The sequence below is a fragment of the Daucus carota genome, chromosome 5 (assembly GCF_001625215.2).
Source record: "Daucus carota subsp. sativus chromosome 5, DH1 v3.0, whole genome shotgun sequence".
Classification (NCBI taxonomy): domain Eukaryota; kingdom Viridiplantae; phylum Streptophyta; class Magnoliopsida; order Apiales; family Apiaceae; genus Daucus; species Daucus carota.
The window spans coordinates 2,920,135-2,947,212 of NC_030385.2; the positions used below are offsets into that span (position 1 = coordinate 2,920,135).

Here is a 27,078-nt window from a genome sequence, read left to right on the forward strand (position 1 = left end):
ACAAATGGCTGGGACACGGAGACCAAGAAATTGGGTAAGAAATGAGTAAAGTTAGATGAAAAGTGGGTATAGTAGTGGGACCCATTTATATTTAATAATAGATTTGAGATAGTGGAGGAAATTAGTGGGTGTAATAGTGTTTATATTATTATAAAATGGAGATAGTGGAAGAAAGTTGTTGGTGTAATGATTTTTTATATGGGTCTTTCTAATGTGTGCCCAAGGGCACACAATAAACGCTAACTTTGATAAGTTTGGTGTGTTTTTATTGGTGGACTTGGTGCAAATGCAGGGGGGCCATCCATATTTATGATTGGAGGACCAATAAAAATGCATCATACTCATGAAAGTTAGCGCTTAGTGAGTTAGCGCTTAGTGTGTGCCCATTAGTGTGTGCCCATGGGCACACCACAGAAAAACCGTTTTTATATTACTCCCTCCGTCCCTTTTTACTTGTCCCTTTTGAAAAAATAACGCATCTTAAGAAAATGTTAGGTGGATATCTTGTTTTCATACATATCCCTAATAAATGTAATGAATTAGATAGAGTTGTGTATATATATATGCTAGTCAAACATTGGAAGTTGTTACATTTTGAAAAACCATACAAAAAGTTGCTTTGAAAAGAGAAGTGGACAAGTAATTTGGGACAAATTTTTTTTTCAAAAGGGACATGTAAAAAGGGACGGAGGGAGTATAAAAGTTTACTACTTTTGGAATGTATACAATTAATGGGACGTCCCAAAAAGGAAACTGTATACAATTCATTGGGACGGAGGGAGTAACATTTATTGAGATTTTTATCAAATACTATTTTATATAAAGAAATAAATAAAAAAGCTAGTCACGGCCCGAATGTGATCTCCTGCTGATAAAAGAAACATGAGTATCCACGTGGCAACCATGTCTCGTTGTTGTCGCCGCGCATAAAAACACACACATTGTCATTTACTGACCATGTTGAGTCATGCTGTGTCCTGCTTGTCGGAGCCGGGCTTACCAGAATCGTATTATATTTTAACGAGAATCGGAGAGGTAAAAGAAACGGGGATGAATAGCAGGGAGAGGGAGGGACTAGTGGTGTGTGGTGACAGGAATTTAGGTGTTGGACTCACAATTTATGACATTGAGAGTGGAGATCGGTCTCTTCACATATCAACTTGTGCTTCACCACGCTATGGAGTCACTTGTCTTAGGAATCAGTATCTTGTTGCTTCTCAGATTCACAGGCCTGGTTGTGTTGCTGGTGGCATCATTTTCACCTGGTCCTTGAACAAGGTTTCATTCTTTTATTTGTCGAATGTGATTAATTTTTTTATTTTTATATTTGTTGTCGAATGTAAAATCATCTAATTGAATTGTATATATATTCAATTTGATCCGTCTCTGTAATGACGTGTCTTTTTCTTCATTGATTCGGTAGTTAATTTTGTGAATCAAGTCACGTGTCAATAATGATTTGGTAGTGACGGTGTATGATTTTGTTGATTCACAAAGTAATTAAATGTACACGATCTTTAGTCTAGTGTGTTCGCTAAATGTTCTCAACCAATAGCATTTTTTTTACTTCGGGACCTCGATTGACTAAATTTTAGAGGATATTTCAAAATTTCCGGTTTGGATGTATCACTTTGTCTGTCCCTCGTGTGATCAGCCGATTAGAATATGGTAGAATTGCGGCAAAACCAAGCTTAAAATGATAAGATGAGGGTTTTGATGTGTGTGTGGCATTGACGAACATCAATAAGGTAAAAGTCGCATAATTAACTAGATTTTTAGTCTTCTCACTGCTGATCACAGACTGACAGTTGCAACTGTTTTATTTTCATTTGTGTATTTGTAATTTATATATCAAGCTTTAAGTTTGCTTTTAGACTCAGGCGCCTCTGCGTAGCTACACAGTGGAAGTTATTGGACCGCTTTGCTGCACAAAGGATGGAGTTTATCTTGCAGGTGGAGCTCCTTCGGGAACTATATATATTTGGGAGGTGAACTCTCTCTTTCCCTGACCTGGCTCTCGACCCTAAGGCTGCATTATAGGCATTATGTAAATTCATGAGACCTTTACTAAGTATTACAATTTAACCTGACTCATGATGTTGTCTCTTATTTTTGTATTCTAGGTAACAACTGGAAAACTTCTCAAGACATGGCATGGTCATAATAAGTCGCTGACATGTTTGCTGTTTTCTGATGATGGTTCTCTTCTCATATCTGGCTCTGAAGATGGGATGGTTGTTGTCTGGTCAATGATCAGGTACCGCTACTTAAACTAAATATTTTCCTTTTATTTAATTCTGTTTCCAGTTCAGTTTCCTTTCCCTTGGTCCTTTATAATTTCACCTCCCTCAAGAGTACTTGCTTCTCTTATGTTTCCAATTTAGATTTTCTCAACATAGTTGACAAGCTTTTGTCTTTCTGTTCCAAGTCCTTGCACATTCTAATAAATTTTATGGATAGTTTTTGAGTCATTAAGGCAGATTTATTCCCTCTGCTCCAAAACTGACCCGAGGTCTTGTGTCGTTGCTTCGACTTGTCTGACATCCCGAACCATCTCTGCCAAGATGGCCTTGGGTAGAAAGTTGCTAATTAATACAGTCTTGTGCTTCAATATCTCGGTTAAGTGCTCTGCAACTCCAATTTTTGCAGCCACTTGCTAATATTTCAAATAAGCAGTCCCAACAGTTGAAGCTCCTCCATCAACTATTCTATTTCTACTATCAATCAGTTATCTTGTAAATCAGAGTTTTGATCTAGGCATGCATGTATGATTATTTAAATTTTTGTGGTTGATCATTTAAAAACTAAATAGTCACTATTCATTAATCAAAAAATCACAAAACAAAAGTAGTAACTGGATGATATAGAGATTCCACTTCTCTTCAAGTATTAAAATCTGCCAAATATAAAATAGTAAAAAAATTAATTTTATAATTTATTCAGTTTTATATCTTTGCATCTACAGATGAAAAATGGCATGCTGTACATTGTTAGAATTTTCAAATATATATTAATATGATGTGACAGTTTGCTAGATCCGATGAACAATGAAAGTTGCAGTTCTGTACTAAGTTGTTTATCAGCGCATACATCCTCAGTAACTGGTCTGTTAACTACATCATGCGGCTTAAGCTCAGTTTTCTTGTCAGGCTCTCTTGATGGCTCATGCAAGGTTTGATTTACTTGAAGTATAAAATGGTTACTGCTGTATAATAGCAGTTATGTTGTAAGGATTCTATCTTAATGCACTTAACACTTTATTTGTACTCAGGCATGGGACATATTTAGTGGGACACTTCTACAAACTCGAACTTTTGCCACTCCAATAACTGCAATTGTCGTCGATCCAGAAGAGAAGCTTTTAATCTCTGGAAGTTCAGATGGAAGGATCTTCGTGAACACAATTGAAGTTGGATTGCTTGAGGATCCTTATCACATTTCTGATGATCAACAAATAGTCTTAAAAGGACACACGTAATCTTATTTTCTTATTTGTGTTTAATTTTCCTATTGTGTTCTACTCCTACATCATATATGTGTCTATAGATTATAGAATAAATTTTCTGATCACGCAGGGAATCAATTACTGCATTAACCTTTTGCGGATTGGGTCTCATATCTGCATCCGAGGACTGCACTGCTTGCCTGTGGGATGTTGTCGATTGGGTGATCATTAGAACATTTGAACATCAAAAAGGTACAAACTAATATATAGGCTTCATTTGATTGTTTCTTCCAAACCTTTTTTATATACATAGGGTCTTCATTGCATTAGCATATCACTGTTCTGTTTTGACAAGATCATATAAAATTTAAATTGATTAAATACATTTGCATCGCTGCATAGAATTTGTATAAGGCTAAGGAGAGACATAGTAGAATCCAAAAGTAGGAAGTCAAGATTATTGTGACAATAATATTGTCTAAATATGCATTTCAAAATCGTGTACTAATAAAAAAGCATGCAAATCAAATCAAACTATTAATGTTTTTTCCCTTGGAAATTCCATTATTCTGTATACGATGATTTTGATGTGTAGTATTCCTCTGTAATTTTGTATTCAGGAGCCATATCTAATCTGCTTGTGATGCCTCAATCGTCACTGGTTCCTCTAAAGAGCCATCAAAGACCATCTAATTCCTTCCGTTGTTCATTGCTTGAGAAGTACACTCAAGCATCTCCCACGTCCAACGGGATGGCCCCCCTCTTACCATCACGAGATCATGAAATCATGGAAGAATATTGCACCACTGATCTACTAAACCAACATATCACCGACTTGCAGGTTATCTTGTTGTCTATGAATGTATCTGCATGTTTATGTTCACCATGCATTCCAAATAAGCGTGTTGCTGAACTTATATATCATTTGATGAAATTGCATTGCATATCATCATATTATTTACTCAAGCTCGGTCTACAAATTCATTATCTTGCTACGTACATTACATAACTTATCTGGATGCTCATCAATTTCATATTGCTATCCAAAAATAACATGTCTCTATTTTATAATGAATAGGAAGACCATACAGTAGAAGCAATGCAAATGAAAGTGGACACAAACGTAGAGAACCGGGCATGGATTACAACAATGACAAAGCATACAATGAGAATGAACAAGCAGTTGCAGGTAAAGTTACTAGATATTGCAGAGCATCGGCTTAAAGAGCTTGAGAAGACCGAATCGCCTGCAGATGAACCAAAGAAGAAAAAGACCAAGGAAAACGGTCCTCCTATAGATGGAGGAAAACAGCCTCAACATTGATCCTTTAGACATACTTGATCAGCCTCAACATTGATCTTTTAGTTACCTTCTGATCTTGATTATATATAGTGCAAAAACAAGAACCAGGTGAAACTATTAAGTCATATGGACAGGTGAATGATTTGCATTTGGCCCCTGGTCTTTTAACTTTGTGCTGCAATTTTACATTTGTCTTGAAAATATGACAGTGCTGCCAATACATGGGCGTTTGTTTCTGGAAGTATTAGATGAAATTTTCTATGTTTTGTCAGGAAAGAGTTAAAAGAAAAGTGGAATTTGCTTTTTCGATAATTAGCTTTAAACTATAAGCAAATATTATCAATATTAAACGAGATCTTAATATAAATTGAGGTTTTCTTAAATATTAACTTTTTTTAACAAAGAAGAGCAGTAGATATTATGATAAAGGATAGTAGTTATTTTCATGATAAATCTTTTGCATGATATTAGTGTTTTTGATCTTTGAGATCAATCTTGGGACAATTGAATGTGATATTTACATGAGTATTTTTATAAGGTGAATTAGTACTATAAAGTCGTATGGCAGATAGCTTTAATTTTAATATTAATTAACAGTACAGGGTGAGATGAATGTTAAACTTGTGATATTCGAGAAAATTAAATTAAATTAGTTAGTTGTAAATGGCTTGGTCGCACCGCAAGACATTAAAGGTAGACTTAGTTAATTGCTTGCGTTCTATTTTCTATATATTATATGTAACATACAATCCTACCGTTAACAAAACGTGAAATATATGAATTACTTACTCATGTTATTATAATTAGTGGTTTATTCTCAAATTTATTATATAACTCTCAATCTCTCATAAAGAATGACAACTATGTGTATAAATTATTTATTTGACTCGAATGATAAATCTCATTATTTTTGAAAAAAAGCAAGAAATAATTAAGAGAAATTACTTATTTTATATATACTATTTATGATCGTTGAGAAGAAGATGTTAAATAATGGACTAAAATATGAGATAGGGTACGAACCGAGATTTAATTTCTTTTAAACTAAAATATCACTAAATCCCAAAGCAAACACTAGTAAAATCTTTAACAACTCCATCTCCATCTCCAACTTCACCAACCCCAACTCCGCCTCTGCTCCCACCTCCTTCCGCCCTACTTCCGCCGTCACCTCTGCCATCACCACCACCACAAATTCATGCCGCGTGTCCCCTCCATAACCACCACATCCATGTCCACCTTTTTCTAATTAACAACCTCATCTTCACCAAGCCCACCTCCTTCACTACCTCCACTTCCACCTCCATTAGATCTGATTCCGCCGTCACTTCCATCATCACCAGGGGCGGATCTAAGAAGAGGCACGGGGGACACATGTTCCCCCTAAAATTTTTTTTTTACATTTTTTCACCATTCTAAATTTTACAAAATTATAGAAGTGCCCTCACAAAATTTAAAAATATATAGGTATTTTCTGAAAATTTGCTTAGTGCCCCCTACAGTTTGAATCCTAGATCCGCCCCTGATCATCACCACCTCCATGCCGCTCGCTTCCTTCATAACCACCACTTCTATGTCCACCTACGCTATTTTTATCACCGACAAATTCTCCTGCACCTCCATCTCCACCTCCACCTTCGTCACCTGCAGCCTCATCTCCGTCGCCTGAAACCACAACCCCATCATGTTGTCATTGCCACTAGGTTATATTTTATACTCGCTGTTTCACCAATTTCTGAAGTGATATTCACTAATTTATACAGCAGAAATTACTAATTTGCAAAGAGGAAATCACTAAAATGTATAAAAAGAAATCTCGAATTATACATCAAATTTGTTCACGAACGGGTTTGATTGTAGCGGCAGTAGTTTGGTGGTTGGGATCGGGATGGGTGGTCAAATGAAGTATATAAAGATGGCAGTGGTGGTGGGTTTGAAGGAGGAAAAAGATGAAAGTGGGGTTGTTAAAAGAGATGAAGATGGAGTTAGTAGATAGTAGGGGTGTACACGGGTTGTTCAAACCGTTTTACCCGACCCAAACTGGCCCTATTTTCGGCCGAATCAAATCGAAAATTTTAAACCGTTCTCTCTAATTGGGTTGGATCGACTCCAACCCGGCTTTAATTGATTGTGCATGGTTTTAAATTTTATTCGGCCAACCCAACCCGAGGGTCTTATAATAAAAATACACAATATATATATACCTCGTACAAGACATTCGACACATACTCAAATCCTAAGTTTTATTAGTCTTAAGTTTCTGTATGTAATCTTGAAACTTTGGTTTCAGTGGCTCTGCTACTGATGAACTTTCAGCTTTTGTATTCGTGTCACTATGTCTAATACAGTTCTGTAGAAACTTGAAACTAATACTGAAAAATGATGTTTTGGGAGTAGACTTCATTTGCTATGGTTTGTATTCCCTGTAACTTTATTTCTAATATTATTAATATACCTATGTTTTATTTCTCAACAAAAGAGTAGTTGTAAGATGCTTTCAACCATACTTGTACGTGTAGTTTCAATCTTGAGAGTTCAAAAGTAAAACATGTTAGCCGTGTATTTTTAGAGTTTAACATGAAGTTAGCAACCCGTACAAACCGAGCCGACCCGACCCAACCCGAAATATGAAAAATTGGGTTGGGTTATAAATTAATTTTAATGGGTTGGATTCAATAATCAGCAAACCGAATTTAATGAGTTGGGTTGATATAAAGTTTAAACCGGACCAACTCAGCCCCGTACACTCCTAGTAGATAGTGTAAAATAAGAGGTTTTTAATTTGTATTTGATCATTAGCTTATATACATATATTTTTTCTTCTTTTAAAATAAAATTTTAATTTCTAATATATTTTTTAGGCTGAACATAACACATAAAAATATATTTTCCTTGCATTTTAAAATACGTGAAAAAAAGTGAAGCAAACATCGTTTTGAAACGAAAAGGGTATTAAAAACACTATACACCCTCGTAGCAGCAGATAAACCCCTCATGCCCAACAACACATTACAAAACCCTAAACCCTAGCTTCCTCAATAACACTCTTCGTTGTAACGGCGATACATTGAACTCGTATCAGCCCTAAAAATGTCTTTGTATTTGCTGTACGAGTTTGCTTCAGGATACGCATTGTTTAATTGCCACGGAATCGATGAAATCGGGCAGAACTCGGAAGCGGCGCGTAACTCGGTCGCGGACCTCACTCGGTTCGGCAAGGTTGTTCAACTCGTTGCGTTTAATCCGTTTGAGTCAGCGCTCGATGCTCTCAATCAAATTAGCGCTGTCTCCGAAGGTACTTTATTGTTCCGTGTTGTAAGTGGGCATGTTTGGCATGACTTTTTTACGAAAATAAGGACTTATTTAGAACTTGTGTTTCGAGAGCTATTCGTGTTAGTGAATTAGAAAAATAATCCTAAAATGTGTATATAAATAATGTAGGTAGTTAAGCTCAAATTTCGTGTAATTTACGGAAGCTTGTGTGATGTGTACTGATTGCTTGAATCATATAAAGGTTTTGACAATGCGCTGATGATGTTAATAAATGTTTTCTCTTGTATATGCTGGTTGAACTTTTGAAGTAACTGATACTGTGATTGACTAATTGTTAATGAAATGTGATAATTTCTGGCTGTTTTATTGTTCCGACGAGATTTAGTAATTATGATTTACATTGTAAGTGAATCTGTTGATGCTGCTGTTTTTCAATTGCGTATCTAACCAGTACAAATTATACTTTCCAACATATTGGTTGTGGAAATTGGAATATGTACATAAAGTTTGGTGTAAATTTGTAGGTCAAATGACTGAGGAGTTGCAGAACTTTTTGTCACTAAATTTTCCCAGTGTTGGGAAGAAGCCTAAATTCAGTTTAGGCGTATCTGAACCTAAGCTTGGTTCACATATCTTTGAAGTAACAAAAATCCCCTGTCAGAGCAATGAGTTTGTTCTCGAGCTTCTGCGTGGTGTACGCTTGCATATTGATAGGTTCATTGAGAATCTCAAGGTTGCTTGCTTTGTCTATTCTTTATCTTTTAGTACTTCTTATTGTGTTGCTAGTTTACTAATGTACTGTTTTTTGTTTAAAAAACTCATATAGCCTGGTGACTTGGAGAAGGCCCAGCTTGGTCTTGGCCACAGCTATAGCAGAGCAAAGGTCAAGTTTAACGTAAACAGGGTTGACAATATGGTTATTCAAGCCATATTTCTTCTTGATACTCTTGATAAAGATGTTAACTCCTTTTCCATGAGAGTCAGGTAGTTCATGTCCTCTTTTTATTTAGCAATAATTTTCAGTTCATATGTTTTAAACAAGTACTCATCCTTGGTTGCTTCGATAAGTAATCATTCGGCAGAGTTTTGGTTTTTGGTTACTAAGGTTGTCCTTTGTTTTAGAGAATGGTATTCATGGCATTTTCCTGAGCTAGTGAAAATTGTCAATGACAATTATCTTTATGCCAAAGTTGCTAAATATGTGGACAATAAATCCGAGTTGTCAGAAGATAAATTACCTGGTTTGATCGACTTGGTTGGTGATGAAGACAAAGCAAAGGAAATTGTAGAAGCTGCCAAAGCCTCAATGGGTACGTAAGAATTAAGATGGAATTGGTTCTTAACTCTACAACATTTCATTTTGGATAAAATTTTGTATCTGTTCTGACTAGTTTACTTCTTTTTCAGGGCAAGATTTGTCTCCTGTTGACTTGATAAATGTCAAATTATTTGCCCAGAGGGTAATGGACCTTGCAGAGTACAGGAAAAAGCTGTATGACTATCTGGTTGCGAAAATGAGTGATATAGCACCTAATTTGGCTGCTCTGATTGGTGAAGTTGTTGGAGCTCGGTTGATATCACATGCCGGCAGTCTGACAAATCTGGCAAAGTGCCCTTCTTCTACCCTTCAGATCCTGGGGGCAGAGAAGGCACTTTTCAGGTATTTAATTCTCACTTTGTTCTGTAATTATTGATAGTCTTGTAGAATTTGCCGCCACAAAGTTTGAGTATTATACCTAGATTTTTGTGTGCTTCAGATACCATTATGTGCACAAGCATTGTAAGGAGCTACACTTGCTATTGAAAAATCGTTTGTTCCAGTATTGCTAAATTAGTTTTGCTGCTCCAGGGCATTAAAAACACGCGGCAATACACCAAAGTATGGCCTTATATTCCATTCTTCTTTTATTGGCCGGGCATCAGCACGTAACAAAGGTCGAATGGCTCGCTATCTTGCCAACAAGTGCTCAATTGCCTCTCGGATTGACTGTTTCTTAGGTATATTTTACTTCTGAAAAAAAAAGATACCAAGTGTTTCAGTTTTTTTTTACTATTTTATTCCCATGTGGGTGAAACCTTAGTTGTGAACTAAACTGGGGTTCTCTTTTGTTAACAAAGACAAAAATACCACTGCTTTTGGGGACAAGCTACGAGAGCAAGTTGAGGAACGATTGGACTTTTATGACAAGGGGGTTGCACCACGCAAAAACATAGATGTGATGAAAGTTGCTATTGGTAACGTCGATAAGGAAGGTATGTAAAGTCTTCCCGTGCCCATGTAATCCTTCAATAAGTGTTTTTAGTATTCCAGAGTCTTTGGATTCACATTGGCCATCTTGTATTTGGGGTGATCATAATGTCTTCTTCCTTGCAGCTGGTGCGGAGGAGGATGTAAATGGAGCAACTGCCAAATCCTCAGCAAAAAAGACCAAGAAAAAGAAATCTACAGATATGGATGTGGATGAGGATGAAGCTGCGGAGGACGTGAATGGAACACCTGTAAAGCCTTCAGCAAAGAAAAGCAAGAAAAAGAAATCCTCAGAAATGGATGTTGAAGAAACACCCGTGCAACCTTCAACAAAGAAAAGCAAGAAAAAGAAATCCACAGAAATGGATGTGGATGAAGCCCCTACTGAACCTTCTACAAAGAAAAGCAAAAAGACAAAATCCAAAGATTCCATCAGCAACGGTGATGTGGCTACAAACGGAGACAGTACTGCAAAGAAGAAAAAGAGTAGAAAATCGGACTAAAACTTTTGAGCACTTTTTAGTTCTGTTTTGAGCCGGCGAAAACTGAGGTTAATGAATATGTTCCTTCCAAGGTTTGTGTTTCCGGCTGTAGGTTTTGTCAAGGTTGTTTTCTTTTGTTCAACTAAACGATCCTAGTAATATTGATTTCTTTTAATATGTTCTATGTTCATCTCTTCACCACGCTTATATTTGATTAATCTCTTCGTCTATATACTTAGCTGCAAATTCATATAAATTGTACGGTCATTGTTTTAGTGCATATGAGACTGCAGTTGGGAAAAAAGAAAAATCACTGTGAGAACTCTTCTTCCACACTGGGTCTTGGATTTTTTCTGAGCTGCAACACCACCAAGCAATCTGAGCTCCACCCTTGTCCCTTCCAACAATAGCAAGTACTTACCGAGGTTGCCATGACTCGGTGATCGTTAACCGGCCATGCTACTAAGGTTTAAGTGCAGTTGATGTTGATCTTTCTTTTTGAATAAATAAAAAAATTCATTAAAGAATAAAGATATCTAATTATATTTTAATTATAACCACAAATCCGATAATTATATAAATATAGATACAAAGGTCCGCTACTCAGATACAAAATCTCGGTACAATTGATGTGCTCAGATGTCAACACTCTCGTTGATTTGAGAACATCATTATTTTTGTGTCAGAAGTTTTTTTAATCAATGATGTCATCTTTCATTAACAATTGAATTTAAACAAAATTTTCAAATATCACTAATCCCATATAAAAACTAAATAAAAATTGTCTGATTTTAATAAATAACAAAAAATATTTGTCTAAGAAGTAGGATTGTATATTTAATTTGTATGTCATTGAAAATAATATATAAATTACCTACTTTTATATGATAATAATATTAAATAGATTGTGAAACTTTTCTGAAATAAATCTAGTTTTTTTTTTTGTTTGAAAGAATGAAATAAATCTAGTTAAAATGCACTTTGATGTAACTTGTTTGTCTAAATAAAAGTGAAAAAAAGAAAACAAAATGAAGTTAGGATGTAAGAATGATTTTGAAGCAAGAATGATTTTGAAGCAATACTACCCAATTTTATTTTAAAGATCTCATTTACTCTTGAGTAAAGTCAAAAACTTGCAAACATAATATAGATATATACTAATAAATTAATATTTATATACTAAATAAAAGATTAGTAAATAAAAATTTGGAATAAGAGTTGAAGGATCGGCCAATGCGAGCCAACCCTAAGAGTTGCACAAATTATGTCGGCCATATGTCTTGATAGCCATACAGCACTCACCGAACAAGGGCGAGCGTGGCATATTTAGCCAACCGACCCTTTTAATCTTAACACACTACCCATGCCTCATTTTATATTGCTCACTCCCTCACCCCATTTTATTTTTCTCGGTGTGGGACAAAACAATTCTTTCTATCAGCAGCTCTCTTCTTGCCGCTATCTTTTCTTGCAGCCATCTTCTATTCTAACTCTCTTCCACCAAGTACTATACTTTGTTTAAACAATTTAATCAAATCTAATGACTTATGAGGAATCGAATCAACTCTTCTCCGATGATCACTTGGTTAAACTTCAGGGGGTGTGAATTGGGTGCCTCCACAGAATTTTTTTCCATAACATGCACTATCCGGAATTCTACTAGTGGATGCACACTCGCACCAATTCATCAGGTCTGAAATTCCAATGATGATCATGTATTAGTCTTGAATTTTTGACTTGCACGGACTAAATAGCTGAAATTCCAATGATGATATCATGTATTAGACTTGAATTTTTGACTTGCACGGACTAAATAGCTAGCAAATGATCTTATTTGGTTTTCAGTTTATGTCAATAATTTTCTCTCTTTTGTGGTGTGATATCTATATTTCATATTGATTAGCCATACTATAGATGAATTTCCGTTTCCTTAATTCATAGCAAATTAATCAAATTTGTAGGAGATTAAAGCTTGAAAAAGTTTTGCTTGGATTGCCATTAAAGAAATAAACACGATTCACATTTGTTAGTATACTCCCCTTTCTCTTTTGACATATCCTTGGTGAATTCAAACTTTCTTCAACATTATTCTTGCATCAGTTTTTTATATGTAGGAAAACCAAAAATTAGTTTTTTTCCCTATGTTAGTGGTGGTTATAGCTGCAGGAATATGAGAACTTAGTTATATAAGAAAGAAGAGTTTGTATTCAAGGTATCTGTTGCGGGTATCATAATGCCTTTTTATGTATATAATTTGTTGAAAAATACTTTTGCCAAGCAACAAGCTCATCTGCAGTTTCTTTCATCTCATCGGTTTGAAATGCTGTGCTTCCCCGCACCTCTTAAATTCTCTGGCATCTACTTTAAAGAGAATATGAGTCACTCCTCCGTTTTCAAATAACTACTGCAAGTGGATTGTATTCCCATTCCTTATCTTCTAGTTTTTCAAGTGACAATCATTTTTTGTTCCAAAAGTTTCTGACATGCAATTGTACCGAGCTGTCTAGATGATTATAGAGAACTTCATTAACTTTTTTTTTTTAGTTTGATTATTTGGATAGAGCATGAAATAGTGATCCTTTATTTAGTTTGATTATTTGAATGTTGTACATGAATAATTGAGCGAGGCAATCCGGAATATTGTAAGTTGTAATACCGGAAAGTAGTAGAAATTCTTTTTGTCATCGTATGTCATTCTTGAGCAATCTACTTTTAGCCTGAGGTATAGCTTGAAATTTGTTGCGAGTTATTAGTCTAAGGTGAATCACAATGTAATTGTAATGAACACTTTGAGCAAATAAGTATAAATTCATAATTTGCATAATCATTCAAGAAAACAAATTTCCGATTCTCCAAAAGAAAATCAAAAAATTAAACAAATATTTGTTAGCAAACTAAAAGACGAACCAATTAACATGATCACTTCCTTTTTTTTGTTTCTCACTTTTTACCAGTGTGATTCTGGTATTAAAGAGGATAAAGGCGGTTTGGTAATGAAAATTCTGTTTAGCAAAATTTACATCTAAAAAATCCATGTAAAGTTTTCTATCGGTTTTATCAGGTTCATCTTTTTGTTTGCTAAGAGGTCTTTCTTTCTCCACGCCCCTTGGTTCAGAGTTGTATTGAAAATTGTTGGACTTCTTAAACCTGGCAGCTTAAATTCACATTTCAGTACTTAATGTTTATCCAACTGCAGGTGATAATCTACATGAGGAAGCTAGCATCACGTACCGTTGTCGTTACTCTCCAATATTGGATGGCCTTTACTAGGTGTTTGCATTGCTGCTAGCCACCTGCATAGGTTTCTCATCTGCAACGGATACGTGTCATTCATGCATGTAAGCTCATTTGCTTCTGACACCTGTCAAGTAGATCAATTTCACCGACTGTTCTTATAATACCAGGGGCACGCCTTAAGTGCCCAAAAAAAATCATCCAAGGACCTCGACATACTCTGTGTAAATCTATTTTACATATAAACTTTGCAGGTTTGTCCTTCACAAGATATTACTACCATCCGCAGCTCAAATTCAAGAATCATCAATGGATACTGTTCCTAATCCGGGTTTCGGAAGTGCTGCCAGAAATGGTAAGAGATCTATATAATTAGATAAGTTTTAATATTGAGATAATAGAAGTCATGTTAATAGCAGCTAATATTCGACAGCTTTGATCATGATCACCAGTCTGAAACTTAGTCTGTTGTGACCAATCCATTACTAGACAGGAATCTCCATATTTGCCTTGATTTTCTTTATCTGCTAGTTAAAAAATGTTTACCAATTCGCTACAATTGTAATATGATTGTTATTAAGATGAAGATGTCAAGTAGATTTTTTTGGTGGACAACTATATTCATTTCTTGGATGCACTATTAATCTGTTAGAGATAAGCTGTGCACATAGTGGATGTGCAATCCATTGTTTTTCACTTCTTGAGGTTCAGGAAATCAGCTTGGCAATGGTGCAGTTCGACGGATAATACCAGCAAGTGGACCATTTGTACTTGTCAGGAGGGGGAGAGAGGAACGACGAATTGGAGTTAGCGGTTCTTATAAGGCTATAAGGGAAGCTATTAGATGTGCTTTTGGCTTACAAACAAAACAAGAGTTTTGTTTGCAGGATGAATATGGAATCCTGAGGCCCCTGGACAGAAATTTGCAATTAGGGACATATGAATTGGTTGTGAATCCTGGTAAGGCCACAGCATTCACGAGTCGATTGTCTTGTAACTTTTCTAACCATTACATCCATTTAATACTATTGTAACCCAAAATTTTATTTCAGGGGTCATCATGACTTTCTGCTATGCTAGGGATCCAAACCACAGCGTGTGTGAGGTTTACACAAAGACATTGGCCACTCAAGCCGATTTGTCTGACTTTCTCGATAGGAACCACTGGATCGGGTTGGTAAGCCGTGGAGACACCGAGATAATTGATATCATGGATGATCTCCAGAATGGTTTAGTGTACCATGGTTTGAATAAAATGTGGTACCCATAGTTTAAGTTTGTGACCAAGTGGTAGTAAGATGGTGTAGTAAATGAATATTTGCACTTGTTTATGCTTTAGTATCTTGATTGTTAGGGCAGGTTCAGCCTTAACATGTTATGGCACATTCTGCAACTTGAACTTATCTGTAATTTCTGAAATTTCAATAAAATGATGGTTGGGTGAAAGAGCAGGGCTGTAATACAATGAAACAAGAAGCTGATCTCTGTCTGAGATTTGATCCTTGGAGGCTGTCAATCAAGTAGTTATGCTGCCACCGGTACGAGTACTTACGAGGATCATTATATTCTAACACTCCCTCACTCGAAAGTATGTCTTTTGGTTGGGATTGGATGACGGACGTCCATCATGGGGCATATAATTGTCTTTTGTGTCCATAATAAAGTATGAGAATATTGGAGCTCGAAATCGAGTCTCCCACAAAACTCTGATAGCATGATACATGATAACTGACAAGTTCTCCATGAAATCTGAAATTGTCGTTGAAAGCATTATATAGTTATATTAAGCTGAGGTAATTAGGCACTTGAAATTCTAAAACCAATCGGGGCCTTCATTCTTCTATATATGGCTCCTACAACTTTTGGTGTTCTCCGCTGGCTCCTACAGTTTTAAAAACCGTGTCTTGCTCGTTTCAATTTTTGATCATTACACACTGATTAGTGAGTTTGCCTGTTGATCGTTGATGTGTGTTCCATACAGGGCCTCAAGCAAAATGGGGGCTCTGTGTCAAAAAAATCATAATAATAATTTATTTATGCGTTAAAATAGTCTTTCTCTTTATTTTCTCAAAAGAAATAGTTGAAAAGAAATAAAAATTATAGAAATAAAAGTAATAAAAATCAAATATAGTCGACATAGTAAACGACGACACTAATTCTCAAATAAATATTTAGTCATATATTTAAAAATTATTTTTAATTCAACTATTATTTATAAAGTTCACAAATTTAAATTTCAATAAATTTCTAATCTAAAATTATTTTGTTTTCTTTAACTATTTTTAAAATGAACTTGAAATATGAAAAGAAAAAAAGAAAAAAGAGAGAGATAACATTATTGTTATCTTTTTTCATGTCAATGTGCAAGCACATGATATAGCAATGATACAGTTCATGAGATGACTGCACCATACACACTTGAGTCTCATTTGGGTGGTTGAGCGAAAGAACAGAACTTTGAAAGATATGATTAACAACATGTTGATTAATTCGGGGTTGTCTAAGTACATGTAGAGAGAGGCTTTGAATACAGCTTGTCATATTCTAAATAGGGTCCTTTTGAAATATATGGACAAGACATTTTATGAATTATGGAGAAAGCGTAAGACTAGTTTAAATTATCTCCGTGTATGAGGGTGCCTTGTGAAGGTGCTTGTTCCTACATACAAGAGAAAGAAATCAGGTCCTAAGACTGTTGATTGTATCTTTATGGGTTATCTTGAAAGCATAACTGTTATAAGATTTTTAGTTTTAAAATCTGACATAGATATTATTGTGGCGAATATGATAGTTGAGTTTCATGTTGCAATTTTCTTTGAGAAATTATTTTGACTTCTTGTCGTCTATGGAGTGTGATTACGTCAAATGGCTAAAGATTCAAGATGAAATATTCCATCTATATCCAGTAGCCACTGAAGCAAGGGACTTAGGAGGATTCAAATCCGAAAGAATATTGACTTGAAAAAAATAAGTCATTATAAAATATGATATGCCTTTATATATGGATTTGTGAGGGATTGTTTAAAAATCGTAAGTTTCAGAGGTATTCTAGATGAAATTATTAGAAATTAATTATTGGAGGTTGTTTCTTGTTATGAGAACTTAAATTTTCGTGTTTGGATCTAAGTCAGTTTTTAGAGTAATGCATAAAAAATTGAGTTGAAATTAATAGTCTGAAATGGGTTTTCTGTCACACATTGAATTAGTACTATACAACTATCAAGTACCTTGTGACTACGACAACTAATCAAGATACCTTGTGGCTGACGATCCTACTTAGGGTCTGTTTGGAATTGCTGTTGAAAATTGCTGTTGCTGTGAGTAAAAGTGCTGTTTAAAAAAGTGCTGTTTAAAAAAGCTGAGACTGTTTGGTAAACTTGATTCCAAATGTGCTGTTTGAGTAAAAACTGAAAATAAACTGTTTGGTAAATTTTTTGTTAAACTGCTGTTTAGAGTTATAATTATAAATAAAATAATATTTCATTCATTATTTCATAGGCAAATATTAAACAACAAATATAATTATGTAAAATTAGAAAATAAAAAAATAGTTAAGATAAAAATAAATTCAAACTTTGATAAATTGAGTAGTCTAATTATTGTACTAAGCTAAAATAATTTATACGTTTTACATCATTAAACTATGAGCTATTTGATTACGAATAATATTCATCTCACTTGATCTATCACTTCTTTGACTTTGCTCTAAAACTTGTGGTCGGCGATCCGGAAAAATATCTCTTGGCACAAATTCTGGATGTATGTCAACTTCATGAAAAATAGTATCTTTAATGGAGCTCAACCTGATATAATTGTGCAGTGCCATAGATGCCACAACTATATCTCTTTGAGATTTAAATGAATATTGTGGCATGTATGTCAAAATCTTCCATCTTTTCTTCCAAACTCCAAATGTCCTTTCAATACAACTCCGAAGGGATGAATGCGCTTTATTAAATATTTCTTGGTAACTATTTTTGGTCCTGCTATAGAATACTATTTTTTTAAGATTTAATTGATTATTTTTTATGATGTATGAGGTTTTTTTTAAAAATTATGTTATTAATATATATAATTTTAAGTAATGATATAAAAATCATATTGGAATAACCAATAAAATTTATGGCTATTTATAAAAATTACGATATTCTATTTACAAAACTATATAATTTCTGTAAAATATTTTCAACAGTAACGCATCATTTATGTTTTACACACAAAAATAAAATAAAAATAATTCTTTATATTAACTGAAAATATTTTTTTATGTGAGAGACTACTTCTATTTTATTTAGAACACCAATATTAATTCTTATATTCAGTTAAAAATTATATAAAAATCTATACCATTTACCAAATATACTACTTATGTTTATTTTATATATAAATATATAATTTTCTTCTTCAATTAATATATACTACTCAGAAAATTTAATTTCTGCCTCTATATTATAATGAAATTTTTTTAAACAAAATTTAATGAAACCAAAAAGATATAACCTTACAATTCATTTAAACAATATTTATTTCAAATGTTTTCATTTAAATTATTATTAGAAAACATTCAGCAAACATCATGTGTAGCCAACAATAATCGAGAATATAATAAAATGTGTGTTATATGTGTGTTTTGTTGTTTTGTTTTAAGGGTAAACAACTACAAAATATTTTATAAAAAATAGTTGCTTTTGTCAGGGTTTGATGCCGGGCTCTGTAACAGCTGCGCGCAACAGCTGCTTTTGTGAAAAGCAGGGGTATACCAGCTTTCTGTAAAAGCTGCTTTTGGACAAAAATTGCGTTTAGAAAAAGCTCTTTTAGATTTTACCAAACACTTTTTTACAGCGGTTTGAGAAAAAGCTGCTGTTGTGGTTCCAAACCACAACGCCAAACAGGCACTTAGTGTTATGTGTAACAATAATTTTCACCATTAGCTCAGTTGATCTCGTAGGAAAAATCCAATCATAATTTAAGTCGGCTTTAATATAATTCAATGGCTAACTCTTAATTTGATACCATTTCATTCAAAATTTAGGTAAACTCTACTTGTCCCAATTATTTTTTGTTGAGATAATTTCATGGATAACTCTTGATTTGGTATCACAGAGCTCAGAGCACTCCCTGGTTAAAGCAGATTCATGGGAATCTCGTTTATATCTATTTAAATTAGACTTAATTACCAAAAAAACTATTAAACTTATGTGATTATTTCATTTTAACCATAAAACTATTTTTGTTGCAGAATAATGCAACTAAGTAATACAAAATCAATTTGACATGACCCAATTTTAATGAATCTCTAACCATGATTAATCAACAAAAGAAAAAATAAGTGGTTAATTCATAGCTGACATTAATGTCACATGCAGCATAAGACATCAATTTTTTTAATTTAATTTTAAAATTTACATAATTTATTATACATACATAAAAAGTCAGCTATATTTACATTTTCTTTTTGTGTATGAAAATTCAAATAATAAATTTTTAATTAGAAAAAATAATAAAATAATTAATGAAACTATTTTTTTTAGAAGTATTAAAATGCGTGTCAAACTCTCGTTTTCAGATCACCAAAATATTGCAAACTACAACAATATTTTAATAATGCTAAAAAGAATAATATAGTGTTAATAATAAAATCTGAATCTAACATCAGTGACAAAAAAAATCATAGTTTAGTGCTAAGTTTCTAAATACACAATAAGTTTGGTGGCGAAAAATCTATTTTTCTTAAATAAAATTATCAATTCGATATAAATTAATATAATTTGCATGAAAAATAATCGATATACAATACCTGATAGAAGGCGGTTTCAAAAAATCACACTAACATCGTCGCCTTCGAACATAAGTTTTAGTACGCTCTGCGTCTATGTAGATTGTGAATTAGGATTTTGACCCTTAATGAGATAGTAAAAATATTAATAAAATCCATGTACCAAATAATTTAATTAATAACTTGATAATATATGTGGCATCCATCTTAACTTTAACTTAACCATGGTTATGAACTAGTGACATTGGGTTTTTAAAATAAAGTTTTATAAAGTTACTTGCATTATCCTGCAACAAATATACTATTATGGTTAAATTGAAAAAAACACTATAGTTATATAGTTTTTTTGGTAATTAAGTCTTTAAATTATAAATCCTACTACACTTTTGGGTACAAATTGTCTACTTTGTCCCTCTGTTTTTTGTGTATCTTCAGTATATTGCCACTCTATACAGCCTCATTATACGGTATGAACACGTGGACACTGCTCAGCCACACAATTTTTCATCTGCACAGCTCATCTACACAGATCTTCTCTGCTTAGAGCATCTCCAACGGTGTTGGCTATAATCGTTGGCTAAATTGGACCTGTAAGAAATTATGTAAAATTTGCTGAACCTGTAAGACATTTTGCTTCAATGGTACTGGCTATATTGGTTGGTTATAATTTAAAAATAGTATGTTATTAATATTTTAAATTGTTAAAATAGAATATATCAGTTCAATATGGTAATAAATGATGTACAATCTTCCTACAGATTTTCTTACAGACCTGCAGAGGTTCGACAAATTTAGCCATCCATAAGAGGTTGGCTAAATTTATAGACAACAGCTGAGCATGGTTGGAGTTGGGTTTTTGGAGCTGTTGGCTAAATTTTTTTATTTTAGGTATGCCACCTCACTTTTTAGCTAAGGGCTTTAGATGGTTGGAGATGCTCTTACCACTACAGTTACGTTTCAAAATTCAAAACATTGTGCTCTAACCTCTCCCGCGTGCGCTGCGATTATTTCCGCCGTCTCGCCCTTTTCACGCATCTTGGCAGCTGTTCTCCACCTTCTCCGAGGCTTGCTTTTATTCAAATTTGAATCCCGCTGTGTGTATCTATCTCTATCCCTCCTTACTCTCATATATTCATCTCTCTCATATTGTAGTATATATTTATTGATGATTGATTGTTTTTGCAGAAGCTTGATTCAAGGATATTTTGAAGAGTATAGATTTATGATTTGAAGCGCAGCTGTTAAATCAATTCTCCGATTTTATCTCTCTCTCGCAGGAGTTGGTAATCGCTCTACCCCTCTCTCTTTGTTAGTATTTTGTTCGAATATATATTTTTGGTTTTTTTTTTCTTTTTCAATTTGATGTTGTTTGATATGGCGAGTTTATTTTGAGATGGATTATTGTGTTTTATTTGTGCAGAACAACTATTTGATATAAGTTCTGAGAGAAACTTTAACTATTTTTTCTGAATTTTAGATTTTGAGTTATATAGAGATATATGTTAGTTTTGTACACATAGATGTTGTGACGCTTTATTCACTAGGTGTTTGACAAAATGTGCCAGAGAATTTTTAGATTTTGAATTTCCATTTCATATATTTTTCTTATGAACTTAATTTCGTTTAATATTGTGCAGTTTGTGTGTTATTCATATGTGTTTTAGGATAATCTTATGTTATGATTTATGTTATTATGTGTCTGAGGAAGAAGTAGAGAAGAAGGTTAGTTCCTGTGATTGAGTTCGAGAATTATATTTTTACTCTTAACTACTTAAAGTGTTGTTGGTAATATAGAACTAAAAGTTTTATTTGATCATTTTTCTTTCCAGGCAATGGCTGAAAAGATTGACCGCATGGAACTTGCTTTTAAATCCCGAGACAAGGCAGCTGGATTTTTATCACATTCTATATGCTACTATATGATTATCTTTTAGAAAATTGATTGTGTATAAGATTTATCAGCAATTTATCAGCAATTCTGAATATACTATATACTATAAAATTAGTTCATATTTACTTTCTTTTTATGTCTGAAAATATAGTATGCATTTTCTGTTGATGCAGGGGATTTTCTACTTGGTTGAAATATGTACTTGGTATGGCATTTAGAAGAGACAACGAGCCTTTTAAGGTTTGTTTACTTCTGTAAAATTGGAATCTGATGATATATCGGGATATGCAATTTTTGTAATTTGTTTAATGATATTAAAATAAATGAAAGTTCCAATGCAAGGATTCACCGAAAAATTGTCTGCATGATGATGTCCAAAAAATTGTTTAAGCCTCAGGGTGGCCCAATTATAATGTCTCAGGTCATCTTTAATAATGAAGGAATTGTGTTATTGTGTAGATGCGTTCTAATATTGATTTGCTTTCATTAGACATAGTCTAATAGTTTAATTATATGTGGGATTAATTTGTAGTTAAGGATATTTAGAAGATGCCATAGTTCCTGAGTAGGAGCACTTGATTGGAAGAATCAAATACTAACTACAAGAGGAATGACTGTTCAGACTGTTAATTATAAAATCGAGTATTTTAATAATCGTAGTCTACAACAAACGGCATGCTAAAAGCCTAAAATCAATTTGACCAGTAGGTTTATCTCTAAGCATTGTTAATACATCTTCAATTAAGGTACACAGATTGTTGAATATTTTGTCAATGCCGATGAATTGTGCACGAGGACTCGAGGAGGGAATATGCACGATGGTTAGCACGGACAAACTTGCTACTGGAGAGGTAGTAAATGACTTGCATGGAATCCACTTTTTTATCTTTTAACATTATAATTATTTGTCTCACATTTACCAAGAGATTTGGTGTATGGGTTGTAGGAAAAATAAGCATAAGGTTGTTCCATCTAATGCACTTTCCGGATCTACAATCTCTGCATTTGACGACGTGAGTTTTGAAGACCCTGATTTTCTGTACATACAATGTAAGGGGTAAATTGCCTTTAGCTATTAAATTTGATATGAGAGTGATGAAGTGTATAAAAAGTTCTTGGACTTTTCAGCTCTTGCTGAAGCTGGCATTGTTTTAAGTAAGCTGTCTGTGGATGATTCCAGTTGGCAAAAAGGTGCAAAAATTTTCCCAGATAGGTAATGCAGATAAAATTTGTGTTTAGGTACTGTCTTTTACCTTCTCGATGACTTTGGCAACGGTCTGCACATTAAAAAAACTCAATTCTTCTGTAGATTTATATCTCGCCAGGATCCCATAAGTTGGAAAGCCAAGCTAGATTATGAAGTCATGCCAGGATTAAGGGAAGAGGTAAGAAAAATGAAAAGACTTTGTAGGCATGCATCTACGTAGTCACACAATTAGTTATGCTTTTCTGTTAAAAGCTGACTAATGTACAGTCCAGATATCAAGGAAGAGCTTGGGTTTTATGGATGTAAGGGAGATCAATTCATGCAATAGTTGTACTTTTCAAGGAATTGCTTGCTGGTGACAAGAGCATATACAGAACAGTTTTTGGTCTCTCTCTCTGTCTCTGTGTCCTGGAAAATGATCTCCACAATTCCAAGAAGAGGGCTTTCTTTCGACAATTTCATTACTCAAGTGCCTGAATTCCATGGTAACTTTGCAGATAATTTTGTTATATAAGTTTGTGCTTGAATAAGCTTTGGGAAAGATAATGTTTTGGTAAAATATAGTTACCTTTTACATGTTTTATTATATAACAAATAACAAATGTGTTTCTATTTGTAGTTAGGACATTTGCTGCGGATCATCAAATTGTTGTGATGAATTTGGCAATCATTTATTTGAATTAGTCAGCTCCTCGGGGGAATTCCCATCAGTTTGAAACAGAGTACTGAAGATATTAGCTGTAGTGCTCTATGCCGAGGTCTAGCATACATTTTCAGTCACATTCAATATTAAATTCTGCATAAAGCTGGTTCATCCGTTCATTGGGAATTATGGACTTGAGTTATTATGGCATTCTATTTTTTTTAAGACATTAGGCATTAATTGATTTGCAAGCAATATGCAAGGTGCCCATTTGTAAGTTTAATGCAGACTGGCCATGCATGGCCCTGATATGTATTTTAATGTTACAGGTATTTTGTTGTGTAGTTCTTTATGCTAACTGTTTTAGTTGAATTTGCAGCAAACTTGCCTGGTCCTACGATATACATTTCTTCTTATTAGTTTTCAAGCATACTATATAATTATAGTATTAAATCCAATTATTAATTTTTTCACTCAAGTAAGGCTTAGATTAAGTACTTTTCTTCGTGTAAATAAGATTCAATTTTCATTAGTTGTAAATAAGATTAAGTACTCTCTCTTTCTCTCATTTATGGAAACATAATTTATCTTTTATATTTTTAATCTAGGCCTTTCTCATTTTTTTGGGTGATAATGTTGTGTTGCTTCGTCTTGCAGATGTAATTATGTTTCGACTAATATACATGTTTTTAATCCATTATTTTGTTTTTTCATGGAATTAATGAATATATTAGTATGCATTTGTTTGTCTTTGTGACGTGGAATGTGTTTTGTGAGTCATAAATTGTTACTTGAAAAGTAATTAAGGAGCATTAGTTTTCGAGAGATCTCTATGCATAATAATTTGCTTGGATCATAGAAGTAATCTGTTCCGCTATGGAATAAGATAAGCGAAACACTTGAAGTGAAATTTTACGAGATACCAATCCTTTCATACAACCAAAGCAGTAAATCTGTTAAGCGTGTTCCTTCACTTTCTCTTTTTCTTCTGGCCATGTATTGTTTGTTAACCTGTTAGTGATGATAACAATGTGTCGAGGTGCTGCTCCTGTTGTTTCTTTTACTGGGCTGAACAAATGAGAGCATATATTTCTTTCTTAGGTTAAATGCTTTAGTTTAAAGCTTCAGATAAATATAGTTGCATACTTTGGCTTCTGCTTTCGGGTAAACTCTTGCTACTCAGCATGTTGAGTTGTCTTCAGTAAATGCATAGGTAAAAGATAGGTAAAAGCAACTCTTTTACTGATTATGTTAACAATTTATCTATAGTGGTTGACATTCTGTTTGGTTTATTGGCAGAATGAAAAAGGAGTCTAAAGAGTTTGCCGAGAGCCTTTTGATGCACTAACCTGAAGGAGGAACATTACAGGAGAATTGATCAACAAAGCAGAGTTGAAAGAGTTCTGGGAACAAATTTCTGATCAAAGTTTTAAATCCAGGCTTCGAACTTTCTTCGACATGTGGGTAGGAAAATATGATATTTTAGTCCTCATATGCAGCAAGTTCAAATTTATTTTTGTCAAAATAAAATTAGTAGATTATCTAATTCATAAAAATAAATTAATATGCAACAAATTATATAACTAATTTATTGAATTTGGGCATGTTTGTCTACTTCCTGTTTTCAATTCCAAGCTTATGTTTTTGGAGCTTTTGAGTTGCTGAGTAAAATAGTGGAGGACTTTGAATACCGGAGAATTTGTCAGGCAGTTGATCAAGGTAATGAAAGCACTTTGATTTCAGAAAATGTATCGTCTTTCTCATAAATTATTTGCTTTGTCAGCTGCGAAAAGGCTCGGGTATGATACAACCGGTGGTAAGAGAGGCAGCTTTACTGTCTCCACTCATATTAAGGTACATTTATGGTTTACTACACAATTAATGTAATGTATCACAGATTTTGATTTGTACACCCATGATATAGCTAATTGTTAGAACCATTTAGATATATAGCATTCCCAAAATTTATAAGCACCAAAACATATTTGCGCGCTGTCTCTTTTTTTGGCTCTCAAAAACATAAAGTTTCATGGCTCAATACACATCAGATATGCAGACCTTTAACTCACCACTTTGCTTGAGTTTGATCCAAATGTGGACCTCATAAAGTTTCAGGGCTTAATACACATCAGATATATAGCCTATTGATCTTAATTTCTATAGCTTTTTATTTAAAGTCTTAGATTATGTTTTACTTCTTCTGATTAACATTAATTAATTTCACATGTTCCATCAATTTTCACTCAATGCATGATTTGGTTTCATTGGAGTACATTTAGGTTTGACTCATTTAGACTTCATCAAGTTGATTTAGTTTTTTTTTTGGTTTAGAATCATTTCAATTGGACAGGGTTTAATGTATGTCAATAATCCAGATTGACTAGATCCATGTATTAAACAAGAAATTAATCCACCATCTTTGCAAGGTGATTTGAAGTGGAGCTGAAGGAGGTCAAGTTGAGAGACGGCTATTATGTGATGGACCCTGAAAAGGCTGCAGAAATGGTTGATGAGAACACCATTTGTGTTGCAGCTATTCTAGGATTCACTCTTAATGGAAAATTTGAAGATGTAAGCTCTTAAATGACCTCTTGGTTAAGAAAAATGCAGAAACTAGGTAATCCAGTCTTGCTCATTAATGCATATCATTTGATGACTTGCTGGATTATAGGACCATCTTTTATCTATTTAATTTCTTTTGGTAGATGGGATACACCAATTCATGTGGACGCTCCTAGCGGTGGGTTCATTGCCCCCTTTTTTTTTACCTGGAACTGTAATGGGACTTCAGCTTTTCTTCACAACTTTGCCGTTGTCCACCTCAGTTGTCAACTTCTGTGTCACCTTACTTGGGAGTGTGTCAAGCTCCTCGAGCACCTGCTTGATATTTGTAACCAGGCGTTCAGCCAGAGTTCTTGAGAGTCCTCACGGATAACTACACGAAGCACAGTAACATGTTGGGCATCATGAGGCATGGTGTAAGCTGGCACAATCCAACCATAACGCCTTAACATGTTTGAGACTTTGAATTCATTGTGTAGGCTACGATTTTTCGGAGAGAATTCATTGTAATTTTTGGCACAGATATTGATGGCTAATTTCAAATTTTTAAAACAACTCATTTTTTATTTTATAATGAAAAACAACTAATATTTGGGTCTTGCATTACTTATTTTAAAATACAATATAAATGTTTATACTATTTTTTGTACTATTTTATTTCTATAAATTAAATTTATAGTTATATATATTTGGTCATTTGGGTCAAACATATCGTACCAAAAATTGAAATAACGAGATTATCTCTATTATCAGATATTTTTTCAGCTTAGAATTTAATAGATCAGCACAAGAAATAGAAAAAATAAATATAAAATAATTTCTATCCAAAAACATAAAACCTCAACTCTAATCAAATACAAATTTAAGCAAACATATTTTTTTTTTGAAAAACATTAATTTAGAACGCCGATGCAGAGCGGGCAAACATACTAGTTTACATAAATACACCAATATCTACGAGTCAGCAAGGTGGGACATCTGAACATGCATAGGTTTATGTCTTGCCTTTTCAAG

At 33.8% G+C, this 27,078-nt stretch overlaps 3 protein-coding genes, 1 long non-coding RNA gene and 1 other non-coding gene across 23 annotated transcripts; 4 read left to right on the forward strand and 1 right to left on the reverse strand.

Annotated features, from left to right (window-relative positions):
* Positions 1–904: 904 nt before the first annotated feature.
* Positions 905–4,995, forward strand: LOC108222325 (protein ROOT INITIATION DEFECTIVE 3). Its single transcript, XM_017396245.2, has 8 exons — positions 905–1,278; positions 1,875–1,988; positions 2,124–2,257; positions 3,028–3,172; positions 3,272–3,474; positions 3,576–3,697; positions 4,066–4,286; positions 4,524–4,995. The coding sequence occupies exons 1-8, from the start codon at positions 958–960 to the stop codon at positions 4,767–4,769; spliced, it is 1,506 nt and encodes a 501-aa protein (XP_017251734.1). The 5' UTR covers positions 905–957; the 3' UTR covers positions 4,770–4,995.
* Positions 4,996–7,716: 2,721 nt separating this feature from the next.
* LOC108224011 (nucleolar protein 56) lies at positions 7,717–10,928 on the forward strand. Its single transcript, XM_017398528.2, has 8 exons — positions 7,717–8,043; positions 8,546–8,754; positions 8,848–9,005; positions 9,144–9,331; positions 9,429–9,681; positions 9,871–10,019; positions 10,140–10,274; positions 10,396–10,928. The coding sequence occupies exons 1-8, from the start codon at positions 7,839–7,841 to the stop codon at positions 10,770–10,772; spliced, it is 1,674 nt and encodes a 557-aa protein (XP_017254017.1). The 5' UTR covers positions 7,717–7,838; the 3' UTR covers positions 10,773–10,928.
* A 1,042-nt stretch (positions 10,929–11,970) lies between these two features.
* On the reverse strand, positions 11,971–12,097 carry LOC135146875 (U11 spliceosomal RNA). The gene has a single exon (XR_010283969.1). It is a non-coding gene; the product is annotated as a U11 spliceosomal RNA (small nuclear RNA).
* Positions 11,989–15,431, forward strand: LOC108220951 (trihelix transcription factor GT-4). 3 transcript variants are annotated; one of them, XM_064093647.1, is made up of 5 exons: positions 11,989–12,442; positions 13,948–14,089; positions 14,240–14,340; positions 14,691–14,945; positions 15,038–15,431. In XM_064093647.1, coding segments are annotated over exons 2-5 (576 nt in total). In that variant the 5' UTR covers positions 11,989–12,442; positions 13,948–14,087; the 3' UTR covers positions 15,256–15,431. The 3 variants fall into 3 exon arrangements, with proteins under 3 accessions (XP_063949717.1, XP_017250339.1, XP_017250337.1); XM_017394850.2 differs by having other exon boundaries at positions 14,721–14,945; XM_017394848.2 differs by having other exon boundaries at positions 11,991–12,442; positions 14,697–14,945.
* Positions 15,432–20,565: 5,134 nt separating this feature from the next.
* LOC108220129 (uncharacterized) lies at positions 20,566–26,667 on the forward strand. 17 transcript variants are annotated; one of them, XR_001806677.2, is made up of 14 exons: positions 20,570–20,855; positions 20,947–21,044; positions 21,591–21,892; positions 22,399–22,503; positions 22,599–22,702; positions 22,781–22,865; positions 22,962–23,037; positions 23,127–23,344; positions 23,479–23,617; positions 24,802–24,962; positions 25,138–25,221; positions 25,286–25,356; positions 25,929–26,119; positions 26,208–26,667. It is a non-coding gene; the product is annotated as an uncharacterized LOC108220129 (long non-coding RNA). The 17 variants fall into 17 exon arrangements; XR_010292561.1 differs by having other exon boundaries at positions 21,591–21,707; positions 21,826–21,892; positions 24,802–25,221; XR_010292568.1 differs by having other exon boundaries at positions 21,591–21,707; positions 21,826–21,892; positions 22,407–22,503; positions 24,802–25,221.
* The last annotated feature ends 411 nt before the right edge of the window (positions 26,668–27,078 follow it).